Source organism: Cucurbita pepo, chromosome LG01 (genome assembly GCF_002806865.2).
Source record: "Cucurbita pepo subsp. pepo cultivar mu-cu-16 chromosome LG01, ASM280686v2, whole genome shotgun sequence".
NCBI classification, from domain to species: Eukaryota; Viridiplantae; Streptophyta; class Magnoliopsida; order Cucurbitales; family Cucurbitaceae; genus Cucurbita; species Cucurbita pepo.
In genome coordinates this window covers 2756489-2780020 of record NC_036638.1, presented here as the reverse complement: position 1 = coordinate 2780020, position 23532 = coordinate 2756489, and the positions used below count along the sequence as shown (strand labels likewise).

At 36.5% G+C, this 23532-nt stretch overlaps 4 protein-coding genes across 7 annotated transcripts; 2 read left to right on the top strand and 2 right to left on the bottom strand.

The window, feature by feature from the left end:
• The first annotated feature begins 1010 nt into the window (after positions 1 to 1010).
• Positions 1011 to 7604, top strand: LOC111791455 (MLO-like protein 4). Of its 4 annotated transcripts, none has more exons than XM_023672815.1 (16): positions 1011 to 1572; positions 2244 to 2301; positions 2455 to 2678; positions 2769 to 2885; positions 3387 to 3447; positions 3622 to 3713; positions 4213 to 4287; positions 4710 to 4795; positions 4872 to 4921; positions 5025 to 5065; positions 5151 to 5324; positions 5419 to 5454; positions 5581 to 5648; positions 6036 to 6096; positions 6208 to 6653; positions 7102 to 7604. In XM_023672815.1, exons 1-15 carry the CDS (start codon positions 1453 to 1455, stop codon positions 6628 to 6630), a joined length of 1686 nt encoding a protein of 561 aa, XP_023528583.1. In that variant the 5' UTR covers positions 1011 to 1452; the 3' UTR covers positions 6631 to 6653; positions 7102 to 7604. The 4 variants fall into 4 exon arrangements, with proteins under 4 accessions (XP_023528583.1, XP_023528591.1, XP_023528577.1 ...); XM_023672823.1 differs by lacking the exon at positions 7102 to 7604 and adding an exon at positions 6973 to 7095; XM_023672809.1 differs by lacking the exon at positions 7102 to 7604 and having other exon boundaries at positions 6208 to 6965.
• A 438-nt stretch (positions 7605 to 8042) lies between these two features.
• Positions 8043 to 8689, bottom strand: LOC111806473 (ferredoxin-like). The gene has a single exon (XM_023691813.1). It carries the CDS (start codon positions 8674 to 8676, stop codon positions 8218 to 8220), a length of 459 nt encoding a protein of 152 aa, XP_023547581.1. The 5' UTR covers positions 8677 to 8689; the 3' UTR covers positions 8043 to 8217.
• A 2159-nt stretch (positions 8690 to 10848) lies between these two features.
• Positions 10849 to 16593, bottom strand: LOC111806452 (transmembrane 9 superfamily member 1). Its single transcript, XM_023691777.1, has 12 exons — positions 16381 to 16593; positions 14991 to 15183; positions 14791 to 14895; positions 14231 to 14248; positions 14036 to 14133; positions 13749 to 13901; positions 13437 to 13571; positions 13158 to 13324; positions 12889 to 12983; positions 12308 to 12681; positions 11532 to 11805; positions 10849 to 11330 (listed from the first exon to the last, which is right to left on the bottom strand). Exons 1-12 carry the CDS (start codon positions 16591 to 16593, stop codon positions 11263 to 11265), a joined length of 1893 nt encoding a protein of 630 aa, XP_023547545.1. The 3' UTR covers positions 10849 to 11262.
• An 807-nt stretch (positions 16594 to 17400) lies between these two features.
• On the top strand, positions 17401 to 22630 carry LOC111806459 (serine hydroxymethyltransferase 7-like). Its single transcript, XM_023691788.1, has 4 exons — positions 17401 to 18821; positions 19671 to 20076; positions 21372 to 21473; positions 21660 to 22630. Exons 1-4 carry the CDS (start codon positions 17787 to 17789, stop codon positions 21881 to 21883), a joined length of 1767 nt encoding a protein of 588 aa, XP_023547556.1. The 5' UTR covers positions 17401 to 17786; the 3' UTR covers positions 21884 to 22630.
• The last annotated feature ends 902 nt before the right edge of the window (positions 22631 to 23532 follow it).

Below are 23532 nucleotides of genomic sequence, written 5' to 3'. Positions count from 1 at the left end.
CAGTTTGGCGCATGAGGTGCTGGCATCGGCGGACCCAGATACTAATGTTTAGGGCCCAAGTTGGGTTTGTGTCGGTTAGATTTTTTAAATTTGAGAAAATATCTCATTTTTTTTAGCTTTTAATTCGTGTACCTAATAAAATTTTAAACTTTAATCTATTCGAAAAATTTTAAAATTTGATTGATTTAACAGGTATAAAATTAAATAGTGTGTCTAATAAGATCTCATTAGACATTTTTGCAAAAAAAGGAAAATATTTTATTGACTGCTTATACTGTATATCATGGTGTACATGGAATCGAACCATTCAAATATGGTTCACAATTCAGTTGATGGATTAGGTTGCTCAGTTGTTTTTCAGTTGTTTTTTTAATTATTTTTTTTTTAAATTATATATTAATAGTATTAATAACTAGTTTAATCTAAAAAAAATAAGGTAGAATAAAAGTATCAGCCCACAAACCAACCCAAATTTTTAATATTTAAAAAATTAAATCCAACAAAAAAAAAAATCTAATCCAACTTATGATTTGGGTTCGGTAAACTAAGTTAGTCGGTTCTCGAGTCATTTTAACACCCCTAAATTTATTTATGAAATTTAGAGTTTTAAGTGATAAAATTAGTAATTTTGAGTGTTAAGTAATACCATTATAAATTGATGTTATCCTCAAATTTAATTAAAAAAATTATTACATACAAAATTATAAAATGAATTAATTGGTCTCAAAATTATTTATTATATAAAGAAAAAATAATTAAAAATTTTCAAAATCAGAAAGAAAATCCAAACGACTCTATTTTTATATAGTTTATACATATATTTTAATTTTATAATTATGAAGTAAATAAGTAATGATTTTTAATTGAATTATATTTCATTAATATGGATTAAAATAAATATTTAAACGGGTTAGCAGCACGTGAAAGTCACGTAAATTCCCATTTCCCACTACATTTTTCTTTACTAAAAAAAATTCAAAACTGTAAGAATTATTCACACAAAATTGGACTCGAGTTCTTCCACGTCCATTGTTCAGCCATGTGAGCGCCATCGAGCTCTGTGGCTGGATCGAATCAAAAATGGCGGCAATGTCGATGCAGAGCTACACGCAGCCACAGGTAAATTCATTATTTACGAATTTACGAGCTGCAAGCGCAGATCGGAATCAGAGAAACGAAGGAAGGAAGGAAGGAAGAAAGACAATCTATAATATTATAGTATTGAATAGTAGTTCATGGCACATGTTGAAGAAGCAAACAACATGGAAGATCCTGGGATATTTCCATTAAAGATGCTCTCCTCTCTCTACATCTCTTCCATCGCCAACTTTCCTGGATCTTTCGTCTTCACTGGCTCTTCATTCTCTCGAGATTTTTTTTTTATTTTGTATCGCTAGGAAGGTATTTGGTTTTGGTTTACTTTTTGCGAAGCTTTCTTCCAGGTGAGTGATAATGGAGTTCCAAGAAGGAAGGTCACTGGCCGAGACGCCGACCTACTCGGTTGCTTCTGTGGTTACTGTCATGGTCTTCGTCTGCTTTGTGGTGGAGCGGGCAATCTATAGATTTGGAAAGGTATGGTGAAAGTGATGCTCTGTTTAGTTTGGTTGCTTTTCTTTTTTTTAATTTGCGTAAGGAACACTAGTTGACTGATTTTTCGTTTCTTACAAATGTGGGAAGGGATGGTATAATGAAAGCATTTTGCTGGCCTTTTGTTTGGTGGCTGAGGGACTAGCAAGGATTTAAACATTGACCTTCTCAAATTTTGAAAATGTTCTACCAAGTATCAATGCAAATGAGTATTTTGAAAGAAAAAAAAAAAGTACGAAGATGAGGAAATCCATGACAAGTATTTGAATGAATGAACAGGCATTTTTACAATCAATTCAAGTTCTTTCTAGTGATATTTCGTTGACATTTTTGTATATTGTCTATATCTTTGCAATACAATGGAAATATTGATTATCCCGAACACTTACGAAAAAAATATAACACATGTGATAAGATGAAAGAGTTTTCTCAGATGAGGAAGAACTGTATGTATGTATATGTGTGTATCTAGTTGACATGATTTATGGAGAATTAAGGTTGGCATACATACTAAGCTCAGGTGAGTGAGAATTAGGGGAAAGGAAAAAATGAAATATTTTGTTCTTTTTTAAAAGTGTATGAAATTATAGAAAATGACTGTCAGTGACAAGAAGAAAGATGACTAAATTGTCTTGATGGAGGCATTTTCTGCGCAGTGGTTGAAGAAGACAAAGAGAAAGGCTCTGTTTGCTTCTCTGGAGAAGATCAAGGAAGGTAGCTGAAAATACATTGCTGCCTTTGCTAGTGATTATGTAACAAAAGCACCATGATGAGCACACCCTAAGCATCTCTCATTATAGATTCGAATGCTACCGAGTTTATAGTTTTGCATCTTTCCGTTTTGAATTTTGTTTCCCATCTTGGTAGAGCTGATGCTGCTTGGACTAATATCTTTGATGCTGGCACAATGTGCAAGGTGGATCTCCGAAATTTGTGTGAACTCATCCCTTTTCACCAGTAGATTCTACATTTGTTCGGAAGAAGATTATGCCACCAATGAACACGTTATGGTTGAAAGTTCTCTTTTATCTTCTAATGAAATTGGCATTCGGCGAAGAGGATTAAGTGCTCTCCCTCATCAATGTGGCGAGGTAAATGAGCATCTAGTTCCATCTTTTTCTTTCATGCTTGGAAAAAAAATAGAGAAAAAAGGCTAAAGAAATTCTAGCTGTTGATTTCAGGGTCGCGAGCCTTTTGTTTCATATGAGGGACTCGAACAACTCCATCGCTTCTTATTCGTTCTTGGGATCACGCATGTTCTTTATAGTTGTCTGGCAGTTGGTCTGGCAATGAGTAAGGTACAAACTTTATTCTAAATTTACGTTCTGATTCACAAGACTACTAGAGATTTAAAACGTAGAACAAAAATAAGGAGAGAGTCTAATCTTGCATTTTCACAGCAAGGATGTACAATCATATGATTTCAACATAACAGCAGATGGAGATCCTTTTTCAATGTAACCTTACCTTTCAAAATATATTAAATCACCACTAAGTTAAAAACATAAAGTTAATAGATAAGAGTATTTATTCCTGTACATATATTCTTATTCTTAACATTTCTTTCTCACTTGTGAGTTCAAAAACTAACACAGAGCTCAGTAGGGGTTTTCAGCATCAATTTAGTGATAAATTCATATTACAGGGTCATGAACACATGTTAGGATATATTTACTCTTTTATGTATGCCCTGAACAAAATGATGTCATTTGGATGCATTGATGCAGATCCTCTTTGTTACTATTACCTCAAAGTCAATTGCTAGCTTTACTAAATTTCTATGCTCCTCTTTGTTGTAGATTTACAGTTGGAAGAAATGGGAAAATCAGATTAGATTATCTGCTGAAGAAAATTGGCCAGGTATACCAATCTAGGACAAAAGGAGAAATACGTTCCTCTTGGTATTGAATCATACTTGAGTGTTCTGTTAAGTTTTTAATCAGTCCAATCGTCTAGTTCAGACCCATTCTTTAATATTTTTTTTCTTCAGAACCTTTTTATTTCTCACCTATTGTCGCATTCCTTTGGTTCTAGCTAAAAAATATAAGGTGATGAGGCGGCAAACGACATTTGTATTCCATCACACATCTCATCCATGGAGCAGGAATCCTATTCTCATATGGATGGTATTTTCCTATTTCTTTTAAATAATGCTTACTTTTTGCATGTTTCTGCTACGATGCTGTCCCCTAGATAGGATAGTTTCGTGCTTGTAGGATTCTGACTGTAACTCAAACGTTATACGTGAACGATGGGTTGGCTTTTCACTGGATCTTAGAAGAAAGCAAAAACTATATATGCGCTTTTTAGTACTAAATATTGAAGGATTAATTAGCATGCTCTAATCTTATGCTTGTAAACTGAGAGAAGTCGGCAAATTTTTGGTAACTAAGGAAAAAAAAAAATTGACGTTTTTTTTATAAAGAGAACACACTTTTTGAATAATATCAAGATAATCAAAACTTCAGAAGATGAAATGAACTGATGATACAGTAAGAGTTCCCCAATTTCAATCCAGGTCAATTAATGAATTCAGCAATTTGCAGTTTTGAATTTCTTAACTCATTGGATGACTTTCTTATTCTATGCTAGCAATGAATCAACTAAGGATGGTTTTCAATGCAGCTTTGTTTTCTACGTCAGTTCAAGAGTTCGATAAGGAAATCAGACTACTTGGCCCTCCGCTTGGGATTCATTACAGTGAGTATTCGGGATTCATTCCTTTTTCCATCAGCTAGTAGGAATGCCTATAATAGCCACTATATATATTGGGGAAAAAAAAAACTTATGTAGAAACTGCAGCTTTGTTGTTCATGCAAACGAAACCAAAAGCATATGGTATCGAGTTTTTGTGAAGTGAAAAGAAAAGAATTGCTCCTTTTCAGATAAGGATCTAGATGTCTTACAGTACCATAGTCCATCCAGTCCAACTTTACTTAGATGATCAAATAAGAAATTAATATAACAGGTAGACATAGAAGTTTCAAATTTTATTTTGAGGCACCTGTATCAACTTTATAATGAAATGTGTGACTAGGCGATTTAAGGACAACACAATTTATAAAATTAACTTATCTGCTTCAATACGTGTCATTTTTACATCCTGCTCTAATAACACCCAGAAGCACAAACTACCAATCTCTTATGACTTCCACAAGTACATGGTTCGGAGCATGGAAGACGAGTTCCATGGAATCCTTGGAATTAGGTATGCAGTTTTTTATGAAATAAATCAGTTTCATTGGTGGAAATAAGATGGCTGAATTTAGTTATGTATTATGCAGCTACCCACTATGGGGCTACGCCATTCTTTGCATCTTTGTTAACATTCACGGTAACGTTTCATGCCAGAATGATATTATAAAGTATAAAGACACCGTAAATGTCTTATTTCTTCCTTTATTTTCTGGTTGCTTAAAGTTGTCTCTATACAACAGGTTTAAATATCTACTTTTGGCTTTCTTTCATTCCGGCTGCTGTAAGTATACTCGTTATAATTTTTTAACCAATAATATAAATTGTTCTAGAACTGATAAATTGCCCTTGATTGTTTTGGCACAAAGCTTGTTATGCTGGTTGGGACAAAACTTCAACATGTAGTCTCCTCTTTGGCACTTGAAATTCTGGCACAAACAGGTCCAGCAGCAATTGGGACTCAAATAAAGCCAAGAGATGATCTGTTTTGGTTTGGAAAGCCTGAGATATTACTACGGTTAATACAGTTCATCATTTTTCAGGTCCAGCACACGTCAGATTTTCATATAATTAGATCATCACTCTTTCTTGATAAATTATTGATGCTGTTTCTTTGTTTATAACTCGTACTCACAGAACGCATTTGAGATGGCGACATTTATCTGGTCCTTGGTAAGAAAATGTCCAAACACAACCACTTAAATGTTTCTTCGCTCACATTTGCCACAAAAAAAGTGTTAGATTATTTCCTTTCCAATAATGGGTAATTAATGAGAGTTGGACATTTGTTAACTTCAGTGGGGATTTAAGGAGAGATCTTGCTTCATGAAGAACGACTTTATGATAATCACGCGGTTGACTTCTGGGTAAAATTTCCCTCCAATTATACTAAGAAATTAAAAATTGTATGTTGTTTACACTTCTACTGTTTCCTGTGTCATTTAGATATGATATTGGGATGTTAGGTAATTTGTTCTGTCGACCTGTTTTTTACAGGTGTGATTATTGATATTATTAGGTAACTGAAATTGATTTTCCGAACATGTATTCACTAATTTTTTTTCCAATAAAATAAAAAACAGGATTAAATTCCCAAACATCCCTATTAAATACCATAAAACCCAAAAAAGTTGATAAATTCGGGTATTTAATCTATTATGCTTTTCAGCAGTGCTCTTAGCTTCCAATTTGATTATCTATCTAGTCTTGCAATCTGTATATTCATCAATTTATTAGATCCCTTCTCTATGCAGTGTTCTTGTTCAGTTTTGGTGCAGCTACAGCACAGTGCCACTTAATGTAATTGTTACACAGGTTTGTCCAACTCTTTCTACAATAAAATAGTGTATATTAATTCAAATGGATTTTGTGGATTTAAAAGGTTGATTTTTCTAGATTTTGCAATAATTTTCTGAAAATCTTCAGATGGGATCCAAGTGTAAGAAAGCATTGGTGGCCGAGAGTGTGAGAGAGTCACTGCATAGTTGGTGCAAGAGAGTAAAGGAGAGGTCCAAACGTGACTCTGTACACTCCGTCACTACAAGATCAATATGTTCACTTGAATCATTGGTTGATGAGCGAGATGAAATAACCGTTGCGTCGGGTACGTTGTCACGAAGCACATCTTTTGACACTTTGAATCAGGTGACGATACAATCTTCTACACAAGTGGAGGCCATTATTGAGTCTTCAAGCTTACGGATGCATGAACTCCCCCCCACTATGGCGGATTATCTATCACAATCTGCAAGTGTTTCTCATGCTCCTGCGAATGGCCATGAAAATAATACAGAAGGTGGAGAAGATAGCAAGGTTGACTCACTTTTCGACTTGTTCCAAAGGACATGAACACATTTGGCTCGAATGATTCGGTAAGCGATCTCAACCAATCTTTTATACCTCATGAAAAAAAAGGTACTTCAGTTTCATTTGTACATCAAGATAGGAAGAAATCACTAGTGACATGATGGTGACCATCAAACTTAACCATTAGAAAAAAAAAAAAAAAGAATCAGTAATTATTGATGCCCTGATGTTCTCGTATGGTTTTTCATTTCTTTTTCTTCCCTCAAATGCTGTTATGTGTTCTGAATATTACTGCCTAGAAACCCAACATACAAAACACTGAGAGAGAGAGAGAGAGAAAGTAACCCATTTCAATAGTATGATTGGTTTACTTTCACTTCTTAGATGCTAGAAGGGTCCCAAATGACTGATGAAGAAGCACAAATAAGTTGAAATCCCACATACAACACCTAGCTTTAATGATACACTTGAATCATTAAGCTAAAAACACCATCATTTGCTGCCCTTCTGCAGCCTGAACAGGTGCACGCCCACGTTCGACACCGTCCTCAGTGATCGCCTGAGGAAGGAAGTGTCGGTGATGGGGCTGAAAACTACAATGGTGGTGCCGGCCATTTTGCTACTTGGAATGGCTGAGGGTATGGTGAAAGTGAGATAATGGCTGTGTGGCTTTAATTTGGAGAGTGAAATCAGAGCATGTGGCTTTGGCTATGGCTAACCTTATCTTTCAATGACCAATGATAGCTATGGTTTTGAAAAGGGTGAATTGATTGGCAAGTATGACAAATAGTTGGTGATTACACTTGTCTACATATGAAACAAGAAATCTACCACCACGATACTCTATCTATCTAAGGTAAGTTTATGACATTAAATTTAATAAAGAAGTGAATTCCACAAATACTTATTACTCGATGAAAGTACACTCGAAATTTTTTGTTCCACTAATAGAAAAACGTTTGATGATAGACATAATTTCATGAGATTCATCTTTTATTGATAACTCCCTACTCATCATTAGCATATATGTATATACACATAATTTTGACGTTTTTATGATCTAAAACACCATATCAAACTTATATTAAACATGTTAAGTTTTAAAGATAACACGTCAATCTACTCACCAAGATTTATGCGATAGAATGGTATTATTGAGCAAAGTTTTAGTATATTTTAGTTCTCCGCTTTACTCGTTCTTATAAGTCGAGTCTTCGTATATTGAATTTTTGAAAAACGTTCCGATTAACTTAGAAAAATCCATAGCTAGGAGGAGTACTAACACATAACCAAGAAACCCAACATTCAACCACTTAATTAAGCTAAAAGTAACGAAAATGAACCTACATGAACTGATGAACAAGAACAATATTTTGAGTATATCATCAAAAACTTTGCTTCAACAACATCTTAGATGCCAAAAAGAAACGAAAATGAAGAGCTCAAACAACAGATGAACAGAACCCAAGTCAACAAAATCAGATTAAACCATTGATAAACAAAGACATACAAACATTAAACAGAGAGATAATATCAAATCAAGTTCAAAGGTAAAAACAGTATCCATTTTGCTTACTCTCACCACCACACCTTAAATGACTGATGAACAACAAGATGAAAACAAAAAAATTAGGCAGAATCAGCAAAGACCTCCTCCTTGTGTGTCTCAATTACAATATCAGATTCAGGCCTTGCAACACAAGTCAGAACCCACCCATCTTCCATTTGTTGATCATCAAGAAAGCTGTTATCAGATTGATCCACTTTCCCTGATTTCAGCTTCCCAATGCACGAAGAACACGCCCCTGCTCTGCAAGAGTACGGCAGATCAACCCCGCTTTCCTCCGCCGCATCAAGAATGTAATCATCGCCGCTGCATTCAATCTCTTTCTCTCCCTCTGGTGTAATCAGCTTCACCTTGTATGCCATCACTGTCATGCTTCCACCGCGGCTGCTGCCGAGTTTCAGCCCAAACAGAGACTGACCCACGTTGGGAAATGGCCTCAGGCTTACCCCGGTCACCGGCTGCTGCCGCCGGAGGAAGGAGGTGACCGGAATTGGGGCGGTGAGTGCGGTGGTGCTGCCCATGATTTGTATTNGGGGGGGGGGGGGGGGGGGGGGTTTTAAAGAGGATGATGTTGGGCGTGTGGCCTTAATGTGGAGACTGAAACTTGAGGATGTGGCTATGGCTCAACGTCTTATCTTTTGCCAATGAATGGTAAGGGTTTGGATTCTTATCCGGATTTCTTCAACAAATAATGTAATTTAAATAAATAAAAATAAATATTGAATACTTCGAAGAAAGTACGGTAAAAAAGTAAGTCGTATACATGAACCACAGTTAAGCTAATCTTGTCCCGTGCATATGAGTAATTAAGTGAATTACGTTCAATTGCTGCGGTTTAAGGTAAATTATGTATCATTTACACAACTTTTATGAAATGGCATAACACGTAGCATAATCTGTTAGGTGGTGCCACAAAACTCGTGTACAATCTATACAAGTTCTATGTGTGACTCGTATACAAGGTGGTCTTTAATAAAACTCTACGAATTTCTCTTTTTTCCATGTTGGTAGTATCTCACGTCCTATTGGAGATTTCGTTTTTAAAATGTTTGAAAGAAAAGCTATTAGTATTGGTGAAAAAAACGAGATTAAATTGCCCTCGTCTATTTGGTCATTGAGTTTTAAAATATTTAACAAATTTTACCTACTTCGTCTTGAAATTTAAAAAAAAAAATTAAACTTTGTCTAATAAATTTTCAAATTTTTAATTTTATGTTCATTACTTAAATTATTTGATACTCTTTATTTTTTATATACCCGTTAAAATTGAGAATGAAATTGCATACGTTCAAGTCTTGTTAAAATTTTATTATAGCATTTAACCCAGTGCAGCCCACTGAACTATTTTAGGAAATAAAAGAAAGTAAAACATACTCATATTTGGAATGGTATTGAGTTTGCTTATATGAAGTTGTTTTTTATTGACTTATTATGGTAAATTTAAATACGAGTGAATTCATACTTGCCTCAAAATAATAGCAAATCTAGCATAAACTGAAGAAGAAGAAGAAAAAAAATACTAATATGACAACTTAAAAATGTACGAAAAGTTGAAACATTCGTTAACATATATCAACGATGCGTGCGCTTTGATGATCGACATTATGTAGCCTGTTCGTCTCTTCAAGGTAGCTGCCATCTGACTGATCCATCTGGTGTGATCAGCTTCACATTGTACTCTGCCATGGCTATCACTCACTCACCCACCACAGCTACCAACCATCAGCCCGAACAGACCATGGCCGAAGTTCGATACTAACCGTAGGCTGCTGCAGCCAGAATAAGGAGGTGTTAATCATGGTGGGTGCTGGAAATTGCTGTGGTGCTAGCCATTCTGCTAGTCTACCGTTGCCACAAAGCTCCAAGCAGAAAGGAGGTGGAAGAGATGGAATGGCTACAGCAGGCTAAACAATGGATCATGAAATGAGAGGCTATAGCCATCATAGCCAATGGAAATGACATTGCGTGGCTTAAAAATGGGTCCTGAAATCAGAGGCCACAGGTAATGTTATCTCTACATCATCAGCCTTGGGGACCATGGTACGAGAGGCTGTGGCAGCCACACGACCCACACAACCCTCTCTCACTGGATTTTTTTCGTTCCAATAAAATATGACTTTTATGTAATGTAACATCCATTACGGCCCAACCAAGGTGGGACATCACAATCCACCCGCTTCAGGGTCCAACGATGATATTGTCGGACATCACAATCCACTCCCTTCAGGGTCCAGCGATGATATTGTCTTTTTGTTCTCCTCCCAACCAAGGTGGGACATCACAATCCACCCCCTTCAGGGTCCAGCATCATCGCTGGCACTCTTTCCTTCTTCCAATCGATGTGGGACCGCCACCAAATTTACTCCCCTTCGGGACCCAGTGCCCATAATGGCACACCGTCTCGTGTCTACCCTCCTTCGGGAAACAGCAAGAAGGCTGGCACATCTTCCGGTGTCAACTCTGATACCATTCGTAACGGCCCAGATCCACCATAGATCCACCACTAGCAGAGATTGTTCTTTTTGGGCTTTCACTTTTAGACTTTCCCTTAAGGCTTTAAAATTTGCCTGTTAAGAGAAAGTTTCCACGCCCTTATAAATGGTGTTTTGTTCTCCTTAATCAACGTGGGACATCGCATGTAACCTTCTAAATAAAAAAAACAAATGTTCTATAAACTCAAAACCATCCTTTAATAATACTTAAATACCAGTCTTCAACTACCTTCTAAGACAGGGATACAACCATCGTATGATAAAACTATAGTATAGAAATAGGCATGGGCCACTTGTCTCACTGATGTGTGAATGACAAAATATCATAAAAATAACATGAGTCTAACAATTTTGTCATCTTTTCTACATTATGAAAAACAATCTCTCAAATTCTAAATCAAGATATTCAATTACAGTTGTGGGGGAAGACACATCAATTACCAAAAAGAATACAAGAGCATGTCCCCATCTCAAAACTTTAATTTCTACAGGTATTACTGCGTTGCTAGGCCTCCTCCCTCCCTCCTTCCCTATGTGTCAAGAGCTTCTCGAAGTTATTGCCTCCACTATCAAAATGCTTCAAGGTAGCGTAGGTTTTTTGCTTCTACAAAACCCTTAATCACATTTGATGTTTCTATAGATCCTCCGTACGAACAAATTGGATCCCAGGTAACCAACAGCTCCTACAAATTTGAATTGGATCGACAGAAATAAGAAAACAAACGGAATCAAAACGATTAAGACATAAAAAAGAATAAGCATGAAATTGGCTCTTAGATGAGCATCGGCATTTTGCTCGGACGGAACTCGGATACCGCTTTTCAGGTAAGCAAAAGAAAACACTATTGTACGAACTTGATGTTGCCAGTAGTGTAAAAACTCACCGCAAAGAATTCCCAATCCAAGGCAGAACATCAATGTGTAACCGAAGTAGAAGCTGGTTTGAAAAAAGCCGGACATCTTGGTCTTCACATAATAGTAGTATATGGAGTAGAAGTACACATAGACAGCAGTTGAAGCAGCAGAGAAAAAAGAAGTCCATTGCCAGTGATAATTCTCAGCATTAAGCAAGAAATATGTTCCCACAATGGTCACGCAAACAGTAACGATAATGAGGATTAGGAAAACTAGCAGCATGAATCCATATACATAGTACACCTGTGGAAAAAGGAACAAGTTATAGGCCAAGCTAATAAGCTCTTATACCATATCAGCACTGCCAACACACCTGGCACTTGTCTTTAAAGACCAAACAATTAAACAACCGAACTCTCATCTTGAAACTAAATGCCGTTAATTTCATGAAAAAGATTCTCATACTCCACTAATTTTAAGGATGTACAGGAGCAATTAGTCAAGAACAGAAACTAGTAAAGGTAACGAGTCTTTTCCCATGCATAATAAACAAATTGAAGTGGTTTACTCTGTGTTAATAATTCCGTTGTCTTTGAAATTCTCAACTACGTTGATTTCAAAACTTGAAACAGGTATGGAATAATTTGGCATCACAAGCTCATTCCAATAAAGTGCTCTAAAAGTAAACAATAACCATTTAAATGTTGCAATGCCTAGTATGCACTGAAGTTTCGAACTACTATACTACCAGATATCTCCACATCACCTTTAATAACCTCAGAAACAAATAGAATTGCAAAATTACCTTGTAGTTCCAGAAGGATGTAAAGACAAAATACATCTCTATGAAAATACTACCAAAAGGCAGCAATCCTCCCATCATGGAGACTACAGATGGTGTGAGGTACCATTTCTTCTCAGGAATAGGACGTGGAATAGTTTTCACACGACATGGATTGTTAGGGGCACCGCTCCAGTTTCGTCCAATGACCGTACCAAGAAGTGCCAAAGGAAAAGAAATGAAAGCCCAAATGACAAAGACCACAACCATCGTACCAAAGGGAATGGCTGCTAGAGACCCATAGAATATAGCAATGGTGTTTAAGATGAACCCAATTCCAAAGCACAAAAATGGGAAAAGAGATGCTGTGAAGATCATTGATTTTATCCAGTTTTTACCTGTCATGATAACAACAAAGTCACGAAGGGTCAAAGAAATAAGCAGCCAAGTGCCAAAGCCACTGTAAGAGATGTTTAAGGAAAAAAAAAGTTATGGTATTACAACTCAAAGAAATATCTCAGGTAGCTTTACCAATCAATATTGCACGCTAAAGCCTTGTGAACAAATAAGAAAGGGGAGTCATTAAACTGATAAAAAGTACTCACCCCCATTACGTGAGTACATCCCAGCACTAACATAACCAGAAATGGATGACGTAAGTGCATAGCATACTATGAAAGTTGTGACAATAGCTCCTCTCCTGTGTAAATAATAGAAAGCAACAGACAGGTAACATGAAATCTCTATCTTTAGTAGTCAAACGATGAGCTTATAGGCAGTCTGTGTTCATGTGGCAAGAAAAGACTGCCAAGAGCTGGAAATCTTTCTTAGTGACACAATTTTCAAAACATTACGAAAAGATTTTCCAACTTACCCAACATATAACATTCCAACAATTGCTAATAGGATGACAAGGAGAACAAGCAAAGCAAGCTGAGCACCTGTACCAACAACAGCTGAAAGAATTACTAAATTACGAGGAGGCCGAAAAACATCCCCATGGACGAGTTTCCAGCCAGACTCTTCACTAACATCTCGCTCCTGAAAAAGAAGAAAAAAAATGAAGGTAGAAGACTTTTCAGCATAAAAATTGAAAATGAAAATAAAATAGAATATTAAGTAGCATAACATATGATAGGGAATAAAGTATGACCAGAGTTTCCAGATCATCATCTTCACGAGCATATTTAGCATAGTCATTTCTAAGAGTCCGCATCAATATCATAGAGACCAGACCAGTGAGGAAAATAACCATCATGAATGAATTGAAAATGGAGAACCAATGAATCTGCCAAATTGCCAAATGCCAGACAATTATCTCAATATTGGATCGTGATAGAACACAGGCATGGAATTAGATACCGTGAGAAGTTAAAGAATTTACCAAGATGGAAAGAAGCATATTTAGTCATATAGAAAAAATATGAAAACAATTCAAGAAGGGGGAGGGGAGATCATCTGTCACCTGATGCTCAAAGAATGGGTAGTCCAAATAAATATCAAATCGTCGAGCAAAAGTGACGTTAGTAGGAATCCACTTCACAGCATATGTCAAGTCCAATGTCTTTCCAACGTCCAACGGCCTTAAGTTTTCTTGAGTGAGATTCACGTGAATAATCTGTAAGAAACACAACTTAGTTGTTAAATCATATCTATATTGAATTCAAAACCCTCCAAAAAAATAGTTAAATAAATGATAAAATGAAAAGGAAAAGAAGAAAACCATGCAAATCATAAGGTGGGAAACAAAACCTGATCTTTATTATATTTGATGATGATATTCTTATGCGTGTAAAGGACATGCTTAACATTATTGCTATTCTTGTCAGGATGCAACTCACCAACAAAGCCTAAAAACGAAAAGGGGACAACAAGAGTCACTTAGAACCACCAAATTGTTCGTTATTGAAGATATCAAACTATAATACAATAAGATAAAGCACTTACCCCACAGAGGCAAATCATCTGCAGTTTTATTCCCCATCACGCATCATGAGATAAAATATCAGAAGAAGAAAGTATCGATAAGTAGGTCCTTCAATAATTATAAAGATGACCAGTAAACAAAATGAATCAAGAAATTGATCTGCTTTACTGTCGATCGAGAATTGCAATGCACAACAGTAAGAGATGGAAACTTGTCAAATAAGAACATATATCAAATATTTTATTAGAGATTGATACTGATGATGCAATTACCTTCCCTTAGATTCATAGGACATAAGAGAAAGAGAATGTAAATTATGCAAATTAGATCTTCTGACAAAGAGAAGCATGACTCTAAACTAAGTGAAAAATATGCATATCAAAATGGCTCTAATATTGCATGCATGGACCAAGTACTGTAGTCTTACAATGTTAGACATAGAAGGACTTAAGTACGCAAAGTTTTTATATTGACTTAATGAAATTGCATTGAAGTTTTATCTACAGCCACGGTATTAGAAAATCCCATCAATTTTTTATATCATATAGATCCTTAAACAAGAACACTATGTAGAACATACCCATGAAAAACTCAAACCAGTAGCCATTCTCAATTGCATCCTTAAACTGCTTAACCTTTGGCTCATCAAGCTCCAATTGACAAATAGTAGTCCTCTCCACATTTTCTGCAAAAAAGAAAATTTTGGTATCAGCAACAGTTTGACTATGATCTCTGCAAGACCTCCATTCAATCTTCAAATATGAAAAGACGTTTACATACTTTGGAACTTAATCTCAATTTGACTGTCAATAAGTTCATTTCCTCCGAGGACCTCACCAAGACCACCCCATTTGTGACCAGGATAGCCAGACGGATGACAAAATGGAAGGCTGTAATAATTGTATGTTTCTTGTGGATTGTTGTACGGACCAACTTTATTCACCCATAGAGTGACTGATTCATCTGGTTGATACTACAAGGAAAAACAGAAAAAGGTGGAGCCATGGTAGGATAAGCTTGATGCTGAACAATTTATAACTGAAAAGCAAGGAAAAATAGCATTTAATAAATAAAGAAGACATAATGATAGTGCGGCAACGACCAGAGTATACACAGTTGAAAGTAAAAAGGTTGGAAATTTGACGAAGACCATTTCAGATTGGAACTCTGAAATTGCTACAACTGACGATTGAAGTAAACATAAAGACAACAGTTACTTAACCAGATTTAGCACGCACGTTGTTGTTTGATTCAGAACTACAGTTACCATGTGCTGAAACTACAAAGTAAAATAACCGTAGAAATAACACAAAATGATAAAAATCACAAAAGATATCCAAGCTGATAGTGAAACGAATCATTTCTGGAGGCAGATAGCCAGATACCATACAAATTCTCGTGTACTATAATTGGTTGACGCTCCCTAAAGAACAATAAGCCACAAAATCCATGACAGCTCTCCTATTTGCAAAGGTCAAAGCACAAAGGTCACGCCTCCATTAGTTGGGTTAGTAGCTTTCCGTCCAAATTTAATGATAATGGCTTATATGTGACCGGGAATCAGCAAGAGGCCTTTAATTTATATCGTGACTTTCCTTCTAGTCTAGTCATATAACATTTTAAAGATTGCCCTTGAGAATCAGACAGCATCCCGAGTCACTGCGAGCAGAAAATATAGCAATACACCACAGATCTCCCATGCGTCCCCATTTCATTGCACTTCAGAGGTCTACTTCGAACAAAAAAAATTGTCGATAAATGAAGAGGATAGCATATGTACAACCACGGACGAGATTGAGATCTAATAACCCTCAGCGTCATCTACACTCCATGAGAACGAACACCTAATTCCTAAGGCTCTTGAGCTTAAGAAAATAAATGATCAAACACAGTAATCAAAATCCCTCTCTCCCATCCCATCCCCAAGCATCCAAAACCTAAAATGGCAATTTATACATCCACTAAACCGAAATCCCAGAGCTAAAAGAACGTGGGATTCCGCAGATCTGAGTCAATTCAAAAGAAGACAGCGAGATCTAAAAATTCAAAGGCCATGATATGACTACAAACCCACAACATTACCGCATAGACTTTCAAACATCGCCATCTTGACTTTATTACGAGTTGGAGTAGGAGGAAATGGAGAGATCGAGAGGAACGAAAGGTGTACCTTGTGATCAGACTCAGAGGCGAGGACTTGCGAAAGTGAGAAAATGAGGAGGGAAACGAAGAAGACGAGGACGGAGGTGGATCGGACGGTGGAGAACATGGCGATCACCGGCAAAGCTCGAACTGAATTTGGCGGTCGAGATGGCATCCGGTTTTCACTATCTGGCTCCCGATTTTTCAAGGCAATGCGTTTAAAAACTCCGATTCTCTGCATTTTGCTTAACTAATGGAAGTACGGAGTGGGCCACCTCGGCCCAATAAGCCCGACAGCTTACATTTATATTGGGCCTGGATTTTCGGAGTCGGGTCATGTCACACATATACATAAATAAATATATATATATATACATAAATTTATACGTGAAAGGATTTTTAACTCATGCATACCTCTCAAATTAAATTGATGGGCAGTTAATGGTGGAATATGGTAATGTACGTGGTATTAGTTAAATATGACAAACAAATATTTAACCATATTTATTGTTATGGTACGGCCGTTAAAATTAAGTATAAGACATCACATTTTTTAATTAAAAAAAATAGAATTTCTATTTTTTTTAGCTTCTTTGATATAGCTAAAATTTTATTTGCAAATTATTGTGTTTATAACTTTATCTGAAAATTGTTTGATTGAAACAATTTTTTTTTATATAAAATTAAAAAAAAATAATAAAATAGATAGAGAAATTTATCGATAGCATAAATTGAATACGTATTTAAAAGGTTAATAATGCACGGTAACTTAAGAATATTAAAAATATTTGACATTTACAATGATAATGTACTGCCGCTTATAAATATTTAATTTTGAACAATTTTAATTATTAATATATAAATAAAATTTTTAATATATTAAAAAAAAACAACGGAACAACTCGCTCGAGTTAGATTGGATTGGATTAGGTTGAATTGCTCTGGTAATTTTGGATTATCAAGAAGATTTTTGGTTTGTCCACGCACATAATTAATTATTATTTATTTATTTATGAAAAAAAATTAAATAATTATGTGAATGTCCAGGTTCGTCCTTCGACTTCCACAGCCGAAATAAGAATCATCCCGTCATCGTCCAATTCTTCTTCCCTTCCCTTCTGTCTCCCTGTACCTCCATTTTTAGAGAGATTTCTCATAGTTTTCAGGAATTTTGTTGTTTACGGGCTTTCCATGGACGTTTCATTGAGTTCAATGGAACCAACATTCGAGCTTCGCTGTTTTACCGACCTCAATCGCCCCTGCTGCTGTTTTTCTTGTTGTCGCTGTTGTTGCTGATCAGGAAATTCTGTTGGGGTTTATTTCGTTCGATTTTTCTATCTCCGATTGTGGTTGTTTACAGGAGGTGTAACTTTTGGGGGATTGGAATTTGTTTGCTAGGGTTAAGACTCTGATTCTTCGCTTTGTTTGTAGTTAATGGATTTGTCTAAGTCCCATTCCAATCTTTCTCTTGGATTCTCATCGCATGCTTCCCCGCCTCACCGTGCTCAGATTGCTGATGATTCCGTCCTGCTGCATCTCGATTCTTCTCGACGGGAATCCTCGTATTCGTCCACCCCAGTCCCTCTTCAGTTGATGGAACAGCAGACGGAGAGTCACAGAAATGATGGTGGAGATGGGGAGAGAGATGACGATGAATACGACGACAGGGAGGTAGAAGAGTTTCGGATTCTGGGTCATCCTATGTGTTTGAAGCGTCGAAGAGATGGCGAATCTTCGACATCCTCCGGTTCTGCGAAAAGAATTTCGTGTGAATTTGATATAGAGACACGAAGGAGTGCTGTACGGTCATGGGGTGATCAGACCCTTCGAGTTGCGGACCCTAATCTATTTGGGATTATGGAGAAGGAGAAGCAGAGGCAATTCAAGGGCATTGAATTGATTGCTTCTGAAAATTATGTGTGTCGGGCTGTAATGGAAGCATTGGGAAGCCATTTGACTAATAAGTACTCGGAAGGTATGCCCGGTGCGAGGTATTACTGTGGAAATCAATATATAGATGAGATTGAAACCCTATGTCGTGAGCGCGCATTGGCGGCATTTGGTCTTAGTTCTGATAATTGGGGAGTTAACGTGCAACCTTATTCATGCACATCTGCGAACTTTGCTGTCTACACTGGTCTGTTATTGCCGGGCGATCGGATCATGGGGTTGGATACTCCTTCTGGTGGTAATACAAGCCATGGGTACTGTACCCCAAATGGAAGAAAAGTATCTGGGGCCTCAATTTTCTTTGAGAGTTTGCCATATAAGGTGAATCCACAAACTGGTTATATCGATTATGATAAGCTTGAGGAGCGGGCACTTGACTTTCGCCCAAAAATACTTATCTGTGGTGGGAGCTCGTATCCTCGTGAACTGGATTATGCAAGGTTTAGGCAGATTGCAGATAAATGTGGAGCAGTTCTGATGTGTGATATGGCTCAAATTAGTGGCCTTGTTGCTGCCAAGGTGTGATTTTTTCTCCATCTTTAGCGATGATACGACCCTTGAATATCTGTGTATATATCTTTTGGTTTTTCTTATCATATGTACTAGTTACTATCCTGTCTTCATTCTCTTGGATCTCTATTTAGTTGGTTGTTAATATAATCAAGATATTTGAATTGTTTTACCTGACATTGAGACATGTCTTCAAAGGTGGCTGTGTGGGGACTTCATTGTGGTTTTTGGTATTTAGGATATGTATGGCTTTGGCTATGAAACTTAGTGATACGAAAATGTAATTGATTGAAGTATTTTGAGACAAGACGTTTTGGTACATTGGCCAATCGTGAATGCTCTGAATCTTTAAGCTTATGACTGTGGCATTGTTTTTCTTTTCTACTTTTATTAAAGATAGTTTTTGTTTCTACGTGCTTCTATTCTTCATTTTCATTCAACAGTGTATTTATGCATTTTTCAGTTTTTTTTAGGTCTTCGTGTTATAACAATGCCTTGAATATATATATTTTTTAATAACCCGATATGGGGTCTCCTGTGCCTGCCCCAAGATCCGGACCAGGAGCCTTTTCAATTTGTTGAACCTTTTTTTGTTACTTTTTTTTTTTTTTATGGTGGAGTGCATGTTTTGACACCCGTTTCGTAGTCACTAAAGCTTGCACTTTCGTTACTCGGTGAATTGTTACTTTTTTTTTTTTACGAAAATAGTATGTTGCTTTGACATCTGTTTTTTTTTTTTTTTTCTACTTATATTGTTTGATCCATCAGTACTTCTTATGTGTAATCTTGTAGTTTTAGATGGAAAATTATCCCTACTCTTCCGTTCATATTTTGATTTTGGTTTGAATTTTCTGACAGGAATGTGTCAGCCCTTTTGGGTACTGTGATGTTGTGACTTCAACTACTCATAAAAGTCTTCGAGGTCCAAGGGGAGGTATAATTTTTTATAGGAAGGGTAGTAAGCCGAGGAAGAGAGCAATGCTTCTGTATCAGGGAAATGAAACTGACCAATATGATTTTGAGGAGAAGATAAACTTTGCAGTTTTTCCCTCCTTACAAGGTGGACCTCACAATAACCATATTGCTGCTCTTGCCGTGGCCCTAAAGCAAGTGGCTACTCCCGAGTACAAGGCATATATGCAGCAGGTGAAAAAAAATGCTCAAGCCTTGGCTGCTGCTTTACTTCGAAAGAAGTACAAGCTTGTAACCGGTGGCACAGATAACCACATGATACTCTGGGATCTAAGGTCCTTGGGATTGACAGGTGCATAATTTTGACTTGAATGTTGCAAACTGATGTGAACATGATATATTTAAGGTGCACAACTAGCTTTTTGTTTGTCTAGGGGGAAGTGGCACACAAAAAACGTTGCTCAAGCATAGTGAGGGTTGATTAAGTTATGCACTGTGGGTTATGATTAGGGGAAATGGCATATTATATTATTATTGCATAACATGATTTACATAATTTGGAATAAGTATATATCTCTTATATCAACTGAATTGCCAGACGAAATAGGATTTTTTTTTTCTTTTTATACTTAAATTAGCTTAAAAACTACTTGCTTCGGCACAAATATGATTTTTATTTAGCAATATCTGTTGCTTTTTTTCTTTTTCATTTCATAGATTATGTATGACTTTTCATTTCATAGGTTATGTATGACTTTTCATTTCATAGGTTATGTATGACTTTTCATTTCATAGATTATGCCTGTGCATTTAATTACTCTAATAAGAAAGCTGAATACATTCTTTAATAAGGTGTTAAAAGTGATGAAACTGTGAACAAGGCATGCAACTGTTAGTCATGATAAGTCTTAGCATAGCCTTCAAAACTCACCAAAACTATGGAAAAGTACAGAAAGGGTGATGAGAAATCAACCCAAAAAGGCCTTTAGGAATTGGATAAGTTTCTCCAATTGGCAGCGACTAATAATATTGTAGGTACTAAAAAAAAAATAAAAAAAAAATAAAAAAGGTTTTTTTAAGGAACTCCAAGAAGCCTTGTATTCAATGAAGATGAACTCTAAACTTCTGAAATAATTTATGATTTCATTCTAGTCGAACTTCCACAAGTAAAGATTCTTTGCTTTGTACTCTAAGGGATGCCTCCTTGGCAAACAATCTAGACTTTGCAGAACAGAAAAGGGTAGGCATTAAGCAAAATTAAACTTATCTAGCAGAGTTCCTCAAAGATTTCTGTAGCAGTATAGGAATAGACTGTTTTTGGCTTTTGAACCATCTTTATCTTGAGCAGCACAGCTATAAGAGATGAGTCTGGGGATTTCTTCTTTGTGTAATATCAGGCATATTGATGCCCGTTATCACTAAGTTTCACAGAACTTCTTGTCTTCTTAGGGCTTCCTTTCTGCCAAATGACTCCAAAAGTCTCTTGTTAAGAGTGGTGTAAAATCTATTACAACGCACAACTTGTTTTTTGTTCATATTTGTATGCGTCTATTTCTTCTGAGTCCTATTTTTGATGGTATCTGTGGTGGCTTAGTCTATTATTCTACATTTATATTGTGTAACTTACTGATGGCATGGTAATTGTAGGTAAAAACTATGAGAATGTTTGTGAGATCTGCCACATTACTCTCAACAAAATTACAATATTTGGTGATAATGGAATTATCATACCCGGAGGAGTACGTGTTGGTGAGTAATGCCCTCTTATATTTCATATTTTGGGCTCCTTTTATTCGAGTTTTTTTTTGTATGCCTTTTTATTTTATTCATTTTCTCAATGAAAACTTAGTTTCTTACCGAAAGAAATATCTTGGGGTATCCTATGTTTGGAGAGCTTAGTATGCGTTATAAATTGGCTCACTGTTATCCCTGCAGGCACCCCAGCTATGACATCAAGAGGCTGTCTGGAGTCTGATTTTGAGACAATTGCTGATTTTCTTCATACAGCCGCTCAGATTGCAATTTCAGTACAGCGAGAGTATGGGAAGCTACCAAAGACTTATCTCAAGGGCCTTCTAAGTAATAATGAAGTGGTTGAGCTCCGAAACCGCGTTGAAAGTTTTTCAGCTCAATTTGCAATGCCAGGCTTTGAAATTTGAATGGTAGTTGCAATTGCTAGTGAAATGGACGACCATCTGTAGGCCTTAAAAAATCGTAATTTCCGCTCATCATGCCTTCCATATAAACAATATATGAAGCTTCTCCCTCCTGGACTTGCTGTCTTCAAAATTGTTTGGTTGCTATTCAGTTGCCAGTAGTTCGTATCATCTTATGGTTTGGAAGGTGTTGTAATTATCAGAAGAGCATTTGGTAATACCGAGCTTTTCTTCTGTTTGGCAGAAGGCATACAATGGATAGGAGCGTCGTTATGTGCAGTTTTGTGGTGGTATCATTTTTTGGAGCAAATCAACTGAAGATATTGTTTGGTACGGGAGAATAATTAAATTCTAGTACTCTAAATTATCAGAGTTCTGGAAGAATGTTTTGGATCTGATTGTTTATGGCAACGGCTCAGGAATCATTTTGCCAGTTTGATATGTGATGATGTGGTAGGGAAGTATTCACAATGCTGATCAAGTTCCTTTGATCAGTTTCCATTGTGTAAGTTCTTGCTACATTTCCTTCATCATAAATTATGTTATATATAAGTGTCTATTCAACAACCTAGTTCATTTCTCAGAAGGTCTAGTCGATTTATTTGTCCACGTTTGTTGATAGAAAATTCAGCTATGGTTCTTGCACTTATTTTCTTTTACTCCCATGTTTGATAGTAGTATGATAATCGTTTCAACACTGCAGAAGCTGATGCAATTGTGATAAATAAATGCATTTGAGTTGTTTCATTAGTGTTTCTCGAGTTACTAACCCAACTTTGATCATGTTTAGGCACAATTGACTCTTCCGATACTCGTTACCGTTATTTTCTCGTATTATATATATGATCATGTAACGCAGGTGCTACAGTTATAGGATAAAAACAGTACAGCCGTTTTCATTTTTTTTTCCTGTGTTATGCAAGTCTTGTGCTGGTCTTTTACTTTTACTTGTTGAGAAGGAAACACAACTGGGGTTGCTTTTTCCCATGTTGATTCTGAAGCTTTGGTAGACTGTCCTGGTGTCATAGGGGAAAAAAAAACATTAGAATCATCTGGAGTACATCATTTAAGCTTAAGTTGCAGAAGTGTTGAATAATGGTTGCTTGAAAATGGACTTGGAAATTAGGTCCACTAAGAAAAAGTTAAAGCTGAATGGAGAACCTTGTACATGCTTTTTACTTTTGACTTCCAGTTGCAAACAATCTTTTTTCAAATACTGGCATAGCAGTCATGGCTCTGCTTCCACTGCTTCATGTCTGGAAACTTAATTGATATAATGCTTTCATCTCAATGATGGGACTGGTGGACTTCATGTTTCTGCATGTACTATGTATTTGTTTTGAGCACAGTGCCACAGGTATGTTGGTTTTTGGACAATGTTCAAAGTTGTTTTTGTTAGTTCACTTGTAAATTTGAATCCTTCTCACTATTTGGCCCGAGTCCTCATTGGCACTCACTCGATGTCCAGCCTCCTTTAGGGCCCAGCGTCCTCGTTGGTACACCACTCAGTGTCCAGCCTCCTTCAGGACTCAGCGTCTTTATTGGCACGCTACCTAGTATCTGGCCGTAATACCATGTGTAATAGTCCAAGCTCACTACTAGTAGATACTGTCTTTTTTGGGTTTTTCCTTTCGGGTTTATCCTCAAGGTTT